Genomic DNA, 14,030 nt, shown 5'->3' on the forward strand with positions numbered 1-14,030 from the left:
CTAAGCATTAGCAGATGCTAATTAAATACTTTAAGTTTCCGCGTTATTCATTTTCTAACCAGGTAGCGAGTTTCTTGGCATTAATTTGTACGTCCAGTGTCTTGTCCTACCTGTTGAGTCAGCACATTTACATCCCGGCATTCACAAATCCATTCTGCTTGTTAGTGGCATTCATCATCTACATTGTCAATCCATTTCCAATCATGCATTATAAAGCAAGGATGTGGTTGCTCAAAGTTTTGGTTCGTTCTCTTTGTTTACTCGTTAATTTTCTTACGTACTTGTTTGTTTGTTTGTTTGTTCATGCGTTGGTTTGCAGTTTGCAAATACACATAACACTGTTGCATCTTTCATTTTTATTATTACGATCTAACTCCCAATTGATGAATCCAACTGAACAGTTTTGCATACTGACAGCTCCATTCCATCCGGTTGGATTCGCAGACTTCTGGCTGGCTGACCAGCTGAACAGCTTGGCTTCCATTCTGCTCGATTTTGAATTTCTCATCTGTTTCTACGCTACTGAAATCGATTGGTTGAATGAGTTGCAAATGAAGGGCAGAGGTTGTTGTACTGTTGAAGTTTCGTTGCACGTGTTTTAACATTTCTCTAGTTCAGCTTTCGATAACGAACGACTCAACTTTCAGACAAGCAGTGGAGTGGACGCTGTAGCAGCGGTCTATCATACGCTCTGAGACCTTTACTTCTATGTCTGCCTGCATGGTTTAGGTATCTTTGCAGTCTTCCACCATTCAATTCTTAAAATCAATTTCACGTAACACACAATGGTGAGAATAGTTGTGAGAAGTTTTGAACTGTTGTGTGACGACCGCCTGATAATTGAATGTCAGTCACCTCGTTACAACTCGATTTAATGAATCAGATTCGCACAATGCCTCCGTCGCTACAGGGACACGCGCCTCTTCTTCCCACACATCGCCAACGCTGCAAAGTATGCCACCACTTTTCTCGTGGTCCTCTTCTCAACGCTCCACAAATCCTATGCCGGTTAGTTTTCTCCGTTGTTCTGTGTACATGCTGCATCTGCATGAGTGAAACGAACCACACCACACCAGTGAAGCACAGCAGTCGCGATGCAGCACAGCAGCACAACGTCTTCTTCTACTTGTGGATGATGTCGGCAGTCCTCAACTCCTGCTACACTCTCACGTGGGACCTCAAGATGGACTGGGGACTGATGGACGGGCGGGCCGGGAGTAACTTCCTACTCAGGGAGGAAACTGTGTACCCCAGGAAGGTAGGATGACGACGACGACGATGACGAGGATGATGAAGAATAAGACGACATGAGAGCTTTGAATGACGACGATGATGACGGGTCTGTCTGTAGACAACGGAGCCGACGATGATTTTAACAAGACATGATGAACGAACGAATGAACACGACATGATGATCGAACGAATGAACAGTCCTTCTACTACCTGGCCATCATTGAAAACATCCTCCTGAGGTTCTCCTGGGTTTGGATGGTCTGCATGCAGTCAAGTGGGAAGTTGGACGAGGAGATTGTAAAGACAATTGTCTCCAGTCTTGAAGTGTTCAGGTTCGCGCTTGTATGTGCATGCATGGAGAGGCAAGTGAGTGAGTACACTGTACACGCAACGCGCCTGCGAGTTTCAGAATGCGAATATTTTAATTGAAAGCAAAAAATTTTTTTTTCAAAATCGACAGGCGGTTTGTGTGGAACTTCCTGAGGCTGGAGAACGAGCACCTGAACAATTGCGGGCAGTTCCGAGCGGTGAGGGACATTTCCATTGCCCCCACGAACGACGATGACCAGGACCTCCTCATGGCAATAATGGACCAACGAGAGGCAGTCTGCAACAGGAGGAAACGAATGCAGGCAGATCACGAGGGCCACCGAGAACCACAACGACAACTCCCCAACGTAGGAGTTGCCGCGTACAAGTTAGTCGTCTACGGAGGAGACGTCGCTGGTGGCGCTCGGTCGAAGTGCGTCGGAAGGAAGATCGTGCTTGCTGCTGCTGCGGCTCCCATAAACATGCACTCCAGCGTGTGACATTATCACGCCACTGTTCGCAAGCGCACGGAAAATAAAAGCAACACAAAGTCGCACATTCATTTAGTTCATTAAATGGCAATCCGAAGTTTTAGTAACAGCGTTATGCAACAAATCACGTTTTGACTGAAAACGACCGCTGCAGACAGACTCGATTTATTTAAGCGAGAGATGACGAACACGACTGATTTGTTAAATAAATGTGTAAAATAAATGAATATTTTTTAAAAATTGCAGCGTTTTTATTTGCACACCTTGTTTTCAGTCACACTGTCACTTTTACGAAGCCGGCACAACTCCATCACTCCCTCCGAATAAGCACACATCACATAACCGCACGCACTCGTATCTGCCCTCGCAAAAGTTGGAATTTTTTTAAATTTTGTACAACTATGTGATTCGAATGCAGCAGATCTGAACCTGTAAGACGGATATGCGTTGTAATGAGCGTTCAATTGACAAGCGGCGCTGAATATTACGAAAATAACGTCTCACAGTTTTTAATTGAAAACACCGAATAATTTTTATAAATCCACGTAAAAAATTATTGGTCGCTTTGAAATGATGGAGGTTGTAGAAATGAAACAGTTAAGTGGTAGTGAGATTATCCGTTGGGGAGTGATTGCCAATGAATCCGTGCCTTCTTCTGAAGCTTCAGTAACTGCAAAAATAATTCAAAATATATCGTTCGCTAACTTGATGTCAGTTCATTCGATTTCTATAAAATAATTCTTCAGTTGCCCGTCGGAGCAGTTGGTCGGAGCGATTGACGACGAAGATGACGGTGATGACAACTTGCTAGGCCAACAACATACGTGAAGATAAATGCAACTCATCTTCTATTTTAACAATTTCAGCATCACTATCTTCCATCTCTCTCTCTCTCTCCTCTCTTTCATTTTATCAAAGTATTTTAAAAAGTATTTTGCCTGTTTGAATATTGTTGTTAATTCGTTTATTATATTCCATCTTGTTGTCCTTCAAAATATTTTGTGATATTCGTCAAGTGCTTTTCACGCTAACATGCTTACACACACATCACACACACATGTGTATCATACATTAATTTACACATCGTAGGTACTATACGTGCCCAGATAACATACCTTATAGATGGTGCTAAACATATTTTGATGTTGTGATGTGACGTCATATTATGTGTGCTGTGTTGTGCGTTCTCCCGCTTTAATTTATTCGCATTAAGACGTGTAAAAGTATACATACGTGCGTGTGCGTGTGTGTATATTTAAATGATCATTGTTTCATAGTATTTTAATATATTTTTAATAATCATTGTCGTCATCTTTTTTGTTACGTTTCAACTAAACTATCTAATAATTATAATTTATAATATAACAAGGTTATTCATACACTGGCTAAGTAGAGTCAGAAGTTTCGCAGAAGTTTGCGGAGGAAGTTTAAAGAGAAAATGATGAAGAGGAACGAGTTAACACAGGATGAGTGCAGATAGAATGGCGAGTGTTAAGATGGCGAGTTGAAAGTTGTTTGACCTGGAGTCAAGTCCGTCCAGGGTCCAGAGAAGTGACCTCCTCGTTGTTGTCGTGCTGTCGGCTGCGCTTGCTTTCGAACCCAGAAGCCTCCAGGTCATCACGCTGTTCTTGCTCTTTAGTTTTAATTAATGGTCCAGTTCATAATTATCTACTCTATCGCTATAGCAAACACAAATTTCGTCATTATCAACATCATCATCGTTATCATCATCAACAACATCATCATCATCTAACTGGCAACTGCAGCATTCCCTTTTCAACGAGGTCGAATTCGTTATACTTATCTAGAATGATCTTCGCCTGGTCGCTGACCAAGATAGTCAGGGCTGCGAATGTGATGATGATGATCTGGTGATGATGATCTGGTGATGATGATAATGATCTGGTGATGATGATGATGATGGCATGGCTAACGTTCTGCGGCCGATTGGACGACGATGCTCGTGTTGACCGTATCTCCGAACAAGCAGTAGCGAGGCATCTTCATCCCCACCACGCCGGCGCAGACTGGTCCTGATGATGATGAGGAGGAGGAGGAAGAAGATGACGATAATGGTGATGATGAGGAGGAAGATGACGACGATAATGGTGATGATGATGATGGCGAACCAACCCGAATGAATTCCAGTTCTCAGCTTCAGTTGCTCGTCCGGCATGTGCATTATTCGAAATGCCTTCACGACGTCCAGAAGCGCGAGGGACATCTTGGAGATCTCGGTGGCGTGGCTCGTGTCGGACCTGCCGTCGAGGCCGCTGACCACCATGTACGCATCGCCGATCGTCTCCACTTTGTAGACGTCGTATTTGTCGATGAGGACGTCGAACCGCGTGTACAAGTCGTTCAGCATGGTCACCACCTACGTAAGCGTGTACAAGTCGTTCAGCATGGTCACCACCTACGTAATGCGTTACTGGTGCCGTTAAAATAAATTGCTTATTGATTTTAAGACAACACTTTTCTTAGTATTTGGTCCTAAAATAATCACAAACCTGGCGGTAATATTATTAATAGGGTTCACTCGATAAAATTTTTATGCGTCACTGCAAGCTCTGGTTCGTCATGGCCTGACGTATATATCTTTAAAAATCCCGAAAAAGTTAGGAATTTTAAATAAATTAAAAAATTTTGCTGTAACTAAAATGTTTTACTATTCATTAATATACCATTACTTGGTATATTGCTTACCAATTTGGGACAGCAGTTTGTGTCGTCACTTATCATTAACAGTTAAATGTCAGAAATATTTTCTGAGAATTCTTTACAATCTAAAAAAATTTGACCATGTTTCACATTTGTTTGATCTGAGCAAAACACTTATAATTACTACTTTATATAAATTTTATTTACTTGTATTTTTTTTATAAATTATATATAAATAATGTTTCGCCCAATGCTAAAAAGTCATTTTGAGTTTTAAATCTAACAAGAGTGGGCATTTTAGACACAATAATGAATTTTATTTGCCAGTTTTAAGAACTAAATTATTTAAAAATCGCATCCTAATATCTGGCCTTAGATTGTGGAATAAGTTACCGCGAGATATTCAGCAAATATCTGTTTTTCAAAATTCAGGTCCAGTGTCCGTGCCCTACCTATTCCATATCTCTTAAATCTTTTGTCTTACATACCTTTTCTTCCTTCTTAAAATTTAACGACGATTTAATAACTTTGTTATTATTTAATGTTTCTCAACGATGCTTTCATATCTCTCAGTATGTTAATATTCAACATTTATTATTTTAAATTTGTTAATTATATTGTTTTAGTAATTTTGACATATAATTTTTGTCTGAACATTTTTAAATTTTGATGATATGTTAGTTACCTTACAAGCTCTGAATGCGGGCTTCTGGTTTACTTAATAAATGGTGTAATAAATGAAATGAAATAAATGTTCTACATGAAGTTATAATATGTATGCACATGAAGATCAAAATGATGGATAGAAAAGAAAAAAAAAAGATGAGGAAGGAGAAGAAGAAGAAGAGGAGGAGGTGGCACCTGCATGGGTGAGCTGGCGGCGGAGAGAGCAGTGAATCCGCAAATATCACAGAAGCAGATGGTCACACATTCAAATTTCTCCGCCTCAACAGTTCCATTCACCATCAGCTGATACGCCACCTGTCTGTATTCGTCAACAACTACATCCAGGTTGAGTTGATTGGGATCATCACGTCATCATCACGTCATCATCACGTCATCATCACGTCATCATCACGTCATCATCACGCCAGCGAGTACCTAGGCAGAAGTCTGTATAGGATTTCTTCGGCTTTTCTTTTTTGGTTCAGATAGTCGGATGTCCTCTCCTCCACCAGCTTCTCGAGGTTCATGGAATATTGTTCTAATCTGGAGAGGATGTTGTCAAGTAGACTCGTGCCTGGAACCTTCCTGAAGTAGAATGTCGAGAGGTCATTCGTTCCTCATTCATTCCTTCATTTATACATTTGCTCATCAATCCATCCGTCCGTCTGTATAATCCTTAATTCGAACTATATGAAAAGGAGATATTTGTTACATAGGTAATAAATATTTTCAGGCAAACATTCATTCATCTATCCATTCATATTCAATTCGCGTATTCATTTGCGCATACATCATCCATCTACTCATCCATCAATCTCTCTATCCTTCCATCCCTCCATCCGGGAAGTGACCTACCCTTCAACTCTAGCACTGGTGACAAAGCACCTCTTCAGCATCCACTTTAGACTGTTGAAGTCAGGCCTCTTCGACGGGTTCTCGTTCCAGCACCTGCTTATCAGATCAACCAACTCCCCTGTGAAACCGTCCTGCAACTGCTGCTGGACCAACGTGGGCCTCGTGTGCGGCTCCACGCCATCTTTTATCAGGTCCAGGAGCTCTGTCCCATGTGTGTGCGTGTGTGTGTGTGTAAGCATCTAATTTATCTTTATATGTTTGTTAATTAATGCAGAACACTATTTCGACCAAATGTTTAAACTAGATATCGAAGTTTTTTATTTCATGTTTCATGATTTTTTAGAGCATTTGAAGTTTTACATTGTTTGGTAATGAGGACGTGCTTGTGAATCTGCTTTTGTTTGAGCTTCAAGGTTTAAAAAGGCAGGCGGGTGTGCAGCTTTGTTTGATATTTATTCATCCATTCATTCATTCATTCATTCGTTCAATCATTCATTCATTCATTCGTTCATTCATTCATTCAAATTCACTGCTCAACATTTCTAGGAGGATAGTTTACATATCAATGAAGCAAGGGGGGCATAGCATGCAATCAACCAGCCAGCCAGCCAGCCAGTCAATCAAAAGCCAATCCATCCATCAAAAAATGAGTGAAGATCTCGACCGCGGACGGTGTGCGTGTTGTTTTCGATCCAGAATGGCCCCCTCCTGTAGAGGATCTCCTGGCAGATTATCGCGAAACTGTAAATGTCTCCTGGAGCCAGGAATCAATAAGTGAATGAGTGAATGAACGAGTGAATGAACGAGTGGATGAATAAAACATAAATGTAACAAAACAAAGGCAACCTTTTTGAGTTCCTTGTTTTGGCCTTCTTGGATTTCTGAGAAGTTCCGGGGCCACAAACAATTCATCTGTCAATCAAACAACCCCCTCCATCATCACATCAATCGAACCACCTCCCCCATCATCACATCAATCGAACCACCTCCCCCATCATCACATCAATCGAACCACCTCCCCCATCATCACATCAATCGAACCACCTCCTTCGAGAATTGACAAACCTTGATAATTTTGATTGCAAACGCTGGCGAGCTCGCGGCTGTTTATGAGAGGTGAAGTCATCAACAGATCCATTGAGTGCTTGGCGGTCCTACAACTATCCTGATAATGATCTCGACGGTCCAAAAGATGATGATGATGATGATGGTGGTGGTGATGATGATGATGGCCGACACCGAAGAAATTATTGGCTAATCTGTAACGGACGTTTCCATGGTTAGCGCTGTGGTTGTAGCAGTCGTCGTCGTCATCGTTAATGAGTGAGTGCAGGCCGAAGTTGGTGATCTTCAGGACGAACCTCCCGTCCACCACGCAGTTGTGGGTGTTGAGGCTGCCGTGCGAGTGGACGTCCGTCCCGTGGATGTACGCCATGCCCTGGTTGGTTGTTGGGGGGCGAAAGGGGTACTGACAAACCAGCATACAAATGGATCGGCCGGCAACAGGCAAATTGATTCACAAACACGAAATGAACTTTTTTATTCTATCACGCAGTTCTGACATCGGCAGAGCTTCTCACGTGCTTAGCTGCGAATCATTGCCACTAAAACTACTGATGTCACAAGCGTTTTTGTTCGTTAAAATGCTCGTTTTTTGAAGCCTCAGCTGCAAAGTAGTAAGCACCGACGCCATGCGATGGAGGGAGTGCGACGAACATTTGCACACGTTCGTCATCATTATTCAACAACAATAATTGATGACGAACAATCCTAATAAAAAATAATTAACGATTTAAATAATAATTAGTAATAATAAATAACCATGATGATGTCTTGAATGAGCGAGCCTTTGAACATGGTATCCAGACTGACTTGATCATTGCTTAACAGCTCCTTGCATCGTAATTAACATTCCATCATCGTCGTCGTCATCTCGAACACCACCATCACCACGATAACCACAGAAAACTACCTTGAGTGTTCTCTTGTGGCAGTGCTCCATGACAATGCAGGTGTTGGGGGGGTCCAGGCACATCCCTATAAACCTAACTATGTGGTCGTCTTGCAAGTTTTTCATCTGTTAGTGCAAGCAATAGAATCAATTGCCACTGGCTTTGTGAGTTATTCAGCCAATGAGAGAACGGTGGCGAATCAAAAAGTAATTAGTTAACGAATAAATGAATGGTTAACAGCTGAAAGAATGAATAAATAATTTAAATTATTGATTAATATATAATGAATGATTGATTGATTGAATAAATGAATGAATTAATTAATTAATTGGAAAATTTTGAACAGTCGACAAACGGTTTTCAGTTGGTTGGTCAGTCGTTTGGTCAGTGTTATTGGCTTCGTCAGTTTCCTGATCGCGACATGGCTGCCCTGTTCATAATTTCATCACTCTTTTTTTAATGAACCGTCCATCATTTAATCATTCATTTATTTACTCACTCTTTCGTTCATTCATTTCCCCACCCAGCCATCCACCCATCCATCCATCCATCATTTTAATGACCTTATAGGAGCCGATCTTAACGTTCATATCATCGGCGTGATTCATGGGGAAGGAGTCGTGCGTCAACAAACTGCTCATCGAACATTTCTGCTGGTGTGTGCGTGTGTGTGCGTATGTGTGCATGTGTGTATGTGTCACCTGCGCCAAATATCTATCACACTGTTGCCGACCACCGCCATTCTAATCATTCCAATCATCACCAATCAAAATCATCATAATGTTAATAATCATCGTACCATCACCATCACGGATTAAAAGTGAACTGCGACCAGAAGAGGAAGAGGTAGAAGTGAGGACTAACGAGCGTGTTGTTGTTGTGCTCGAACCTCCTCTTGTCCTGGGTGTCGAAGCAGATGTCCTCCCACCGGATGTGCCAATTCGACTGACTGCCCGCCCGCTTCCATATGTTCGTTCTGATTGGTTGGTTGGTTGGCTGGCTGGCTGGCGTCGTTTCGTCATCATCATCACCATCATCATCATCATCTAAATCATCATCATCGCCACCAGCACCCACACCATCGTCATCATAAGAGGCACTCAGCAGCAGCCGAACGTAACGCGGAGAGACCAGGAGGACCTACTTGTAGCAGATAGACGCGGCCACCCCGGCGATAATGAAGATGACGGAGATGGCGACTATGAGGATGATGCTGAACGTCGACATGCTATCTGGCGTCATTTTGGCAACGAGAAGATATCATTAATTAATATGACAATCAATAAACCCACCCACCAGCCAATCATTCATTCAATCAATCAATCGCACATCAATCAATCATTCACTCACTCATTCAACCAATTGAGATGACTCAACTAACACTCCTCTGGACACAGAGCTCTATTGTATCCACACTTGGGCACCGCAGAGGGGACCTCGTGATGCTTCAGCAGACCACCCCAGTGTATGGCTCTTTTCATCATCAATTCATTCTTAATTGAACAAAACACGCCGGCCTCCTGCGCTCATGTTTTCATTAAATATTTAATCTTTTAAGAATTCCGTTTATTTCACGTTATTTCATTTTTTTATTTTATTCGTTTATTTGCCAAACAAGCGGGAGACCGTAACGAGCTACGACTAGCTCAACAAGTACTGCCAACCTAAAATAAAATGTAAAATATGAAGTGACAAAATGAAATTTCTGCAGGAACTAAAATTCACAAATTTGAAAATAAAACATGAATATGTCCCCACAGATATAAAATATTCAAAGTAGATCCACTGCCCCATATTAAGATACCATAAGACAAATAAGGATAAATGAAACAATTAAATAAAATTTTTAAGATTGGCGCAGTCAATTTAGGCTTCAACTTATACAGAATACCAAGGAACTGATTTATTTTCCCAGTTACAAAAATGATATGGCTAACCGAAGATAAATTACTCTGTAAGTGAATACGTAAAAATTTAATTTAATCAACTTGGTTAATAATATTTTGTTCAAACAATTTTCCAGTGTTAACTGTTAACCTATTAGTTTTTAATCGATTGTCAAACTTTTTTAATTCTCGATTTATCAAGTTGTTGTCCCGGTTTAAATCGCTTGGAGAGTAAAAAATATTAGTGCCATCCGCAAAAAGAATGCAGTTGAAGATTGATGAAACCTCAGGTAGATCATTGACGAATAACACAAACAGAAGAGGTCCGAGGATCGAACCTTGGGGAGCCCCACATGATGTTGGTAAAGTATTGGAATTTAAATTATTTAGATAAACGTATTGAGCTCTATTTGGGAGATAACATGTCAACCAGTTATGAACTTTATCTTGAAAACCGTAATGATGCAATTTTTCAGAAGTAGATCATGATTTATCGTATCAAAAGCTTTGGACAAATCGATGAATACGCCCAAAGACATTTCCTTCTTTTCAATACTATTTAATATTCTTTGGTTAAACTCGAGTACAGTTTATTTTATGTTCACAATAGAAGGTATTAAATTATGTAACAAGTTGATTATTTGAAATTAGTTAGATGTTAAATGTTGGAAGGAACCTCAAATACACCAGTTTGTGGGTCCATATCAAATATTGAAAAGTCAACTGCTCGGTCATTCTGGTGGTCGATGACTACGTCGCCCGTCACTCCTGTTTTTGATTGGACGCTATTTTTAGCATTATGTTTGGAAAGTTGTCATTGGTCAGAAGAGTCTCACGTCAAACAATGTGATTGGTTACTGGCAACACAAAAAAAACAACATGATTGGTTGAAGGAAATCCCGCCGACCTTTAATGGTTCTGTTTTTCATTTTTTCGTGGATGGCAGCCCCGTTGCTGGGGTCGATGAAGTCCTGCGGGGAGGTCTCGTTGACGGCGTGGGCGTAGAGGAGAGCCGCGTCGTGGAAGAGAGGCACGAAGACGTTCAACTTCCGGTCAAGTGAGTAATTTTTTATGAAGCAATTTAATAAAAGAAACTGAATTATTGAAAAAGTAAATGAATTAATTAAAGAACGAATGAACAAACGAATGAACGAACGACCAAAGGAGTAATGAAAAATGTGAACCTCCTCCTTCTCCGTGAAGACCGTTTCACTGAAGAATTCATTGGCTTTCTCCTTGATGATCCTTGAGAAGTTCTGCAGAGACACATTCATCGCTTCAAGCACTAACAACTATAATTACAACGATGCGTAAACGAATGCCAGTGCAAAAACATACACAAGTTCTACATACATACAAACATCTAGAGGAAGAATGCATAGAAGACAAAGAGGCAAGCGAACAAACAATCGGAAAAAGAAAAAACATTGAAAATTTTTTTGTTGCAGTGAAGTTGATAGGTGAAAATGAGGGAGGATAATGCCAACCTCATAGTTTGGACCTTGCACGATCTTCAGTGTGATGGTGAGGACAGTTTCGAAGGCCCTGCGAGCCACTTCATTCTGTTCGTCGGTGTCATCTTCTCTGTACCATGGTCTCAACAGCAGGGACTGACTGCATCGTCATCATCGTCATCATAATGTCATCATCATCATCATCGTCATCATCGCTCCACTATCGTCACCAACTTGCTGAAGGGGTCGATGTTGATGAAGACATATTCTCCGTTGTCAAAGTTCAGGTCGTGGGCGATGAACATGAGTTTGCGAATTGTTTCGGGGGAGTTACAAAGGAGAATTACTAGACAGGAATGAAGAAGGTGATGGTGAGAAAACCAACCATCCTCATCAACCAACCAGCCATCATCAACCAACCATCATCATCATCAACCAACCATCATTATCAACAACCAGCCATCATCATCATCAACCAACCATCATCATCAACCAACCAACCATCATCAACCAACCAACCATCATCATCATCAACCAACCATCATCACGACAACCAGCCGACGTGAACAACAACAAATGAGCTTACTGGAATATTCATTGCCCACACTCTCGAGCAGTATCTTGCTGAGGTCTTCCACCTCCTCGTGTTGCTCCAATTTCTTCTCATCAATGTGCAGCAGTTCCGTCAGTTTGGCTCTGATGGCGCTTATTGCGATGTAACAAAATTTCGATATAACCTCGGAGAAGCCGTAGTCTGAATATAAGAGCTGAAAATGATGACGAAACAAGAATAATGGTTTAGCGTAGGTGACTTTGCAGTGACGCATGTGTTCATCGATCAAAAAGTGAATCACGCGCATCATAATGCACTTCAAGCATTCCAATTGAATTGAAACTTTCAACCAGGCTATATTCTTTCAACATGAACCAAACCATCGAGTGGAAGAGATGCAGACGGTCGCATTTCCACACAAGAACCATGTTACCTCACCGCAGGCTAAAAATAAAGTTTGAAATTTTTATAGCGTTAGTTTTTTTGGACGCTGTTGTGAGCAATCTTTCCTTTCCTGTCTATAACGTGATTTCGAAACTTAAATCGATCATATAGCGCTAAATGTTTGATCGAGATGATTGTACTAAATATATTACGAAGAACGTTTCCATCAATTTGATCGTGTCAAAAAATTGCGTCGGTAGTTTGTCAGAAAAAAACGTTTTACTGAAAAGGGAATAAACTCGTCTCTGATGACCAATAAGCTACATTAGAGAGCAAACTCCACATATTGAGGCTGGTCAGGTAACAAAGATATTTTAAATTTCAGAAAGTTTGCTTGATTCCGACAGAAGCTGTTAGCGTTTCATTAGAGAGATTTCGTTCTTTACAGAACTGCCTACGAGAGCCCTGAGCGGTTAAGCGCACACTAAAGCTACATTAATGAGCAAGGGTTGCGGTTTGAATATTTGCAACCGCACAGAGCTCTACTGCCTATTGAAAAAAATAAGATCGAGTTTGGACTTATATAAAATAGATGAAATTATGTTTATCAAAAGCAGTTGTCATACATTAATGTGTTTATTTCCTCGAGATTATTTCTCATTTTTTTATTGTTTTTGAAAATTTTATTTTTTATAGTTTGATATTGTCATTAATATTCTGCAGCAATTGCAGTTGTGGTTTCATGTTGTTGTCGTTGAGTTTCCAAAAAGTTCAACTGGGCAGAGCTCTACTGAATTGAACTTATCAAGCAAACGAACAAACTTTGACAGACTTCCAGTGGAACTGATTGAGCAGGCTGTATGTTACAATGGCCAGGTTGTCCATGTTGATGCCCATCCTCGTCAGCATCTTAAACTCTGACTCAGAGGTGCCCCTGTTCACATCAAAATCATAAGCCATCCCACCAGGCGTGATCACGGGAACATTCCAGAAGGGGCTGTATCTGGTTCCATTGTTAAGTCAATCATTAACATTTTTAATAAATCATAGTTTATTTTTGTAGATAAATAATAAATTTTATCAATTTATTGAAAGCAGAAATTTTTATTTTTTATATTTTATTGTCAATTTACCGACCTGGCCACTGGTCCTAAACTATAATCACAGACGGGACCGAAGAGCACGTGAACCATCTTGACGTCCATCAGATGGAAGGCCGCCAAAGGGGCAGCAATGGCGTTGCACTTGGAGTTCATAGAATGCAAAATAAAAGTGCAGTTGGGCAGAAGTTTTTTTACTTCTGCACTCAACAATGCTTCCCTGATTGATGGCAGAACCTTCTGGATGGCGAACGGCCGATCGTCATCTACAGGTAGGATGATTCCAATACGAATTGAAGTGTTCTCACGGCATTTTGAAAGAACGTTCGAGAGGAAATTTAACATGAAAGTGAACAATATAACGAATGCAAGCTGTTGTTTCATTTTCGCAACGTGTCATTTCGTTTCTACAAATATATTGTTTAAATAATAATACTAATACAGGTAAGTCGGTAAAACCACCAATGCTGAAAATCCACTAAACGA

General features: G+C 40.7%; 1 protein-coding gene across 1 annotated transcript; it reads right to left on the reverse strand.

The window, feature by feature from the left end:
- Positions 1-2,539: 2,539 nt before the first annotated feature.
- Positions 2,540-14,030, reverse strand: HELRODRAFT_104934 (hypothetical protein). The gene is made up of 26 exons (XM_009013873.1): positions 13,582-14,030; positions 13,267-13,447; positions 12,094-12,274; positions 11,742-11,853; positions 11,541-11,667; positions 11,238-11,309; positions 10,961-11,099; positions 10,730-10,821; positions 9,549-9,687; positions 9,312-9,399; positions 9,032-9,143; positions 8,731-8,817; positions 8,523-8,597; positions 8,188-8,292; positions 8,037-8,108; positions 7,281-7,653; positions 7,062-7,127; positions 6,880-6,969; positions 6,224-6,417; positions 5,796-5,941; positions 5,556-5,679; positions 4,167-4,410; positions 3,968-4,066; positions 3,788-3,879; positions 3,554-3,666; positions 2,540-2,703 (listed from the first exon to the last, which is right to left on the reverse strand). The coding sequence occupies exons 1-26, from the start codon at positions 13,926-13,928 to the stop codon at positions 2,697-2,699; spliced, it is 3,477 nt and encodes a 1,158-aa protein (XP_009012121.1). The 5' UTR covers positions 13,929-14,030; the 3' UTR covers positions 2,540-2,696.

This window comes from Helobdella robusta (genome assembly GCF_000326865.2).
Source record: "Helobdella robusta unplaced genomic scaffold HELROscaffold_122, whole genome shotgun sequence".
NCBI lineage: Eukaryota > Metazoa > Annelida > Clitellata > Rhynchobdellida > Glossiphoniidae > Helobdella > Helobdella robusta.

Excerpts from the sequence above, each read along its gene's own strand:
- HELRODRAFT_104934 (XM_009013873.1), bottom strand. The coding sequence starts at position 13,928 with ATGAAACAACAGCTTGCATTCGTTATATTGTTCACTTTCATGTTAAAT. Across the intron at positions 10,822-10,960 it reads GAAAAACAGAACCATTAAAG|GAGTGACGGGCGACGTAGTC; the intron begins GTCGGCGGGATT and ends AATCAAAAACAG. Across the intron at positions 8,818-9,031 it reads AGCACAACAACAACACGCTC|AAATGTTCGATGAGCAGTTT; the intron begins GTTAGTCCTCAC and ends ACACACCAGCAG.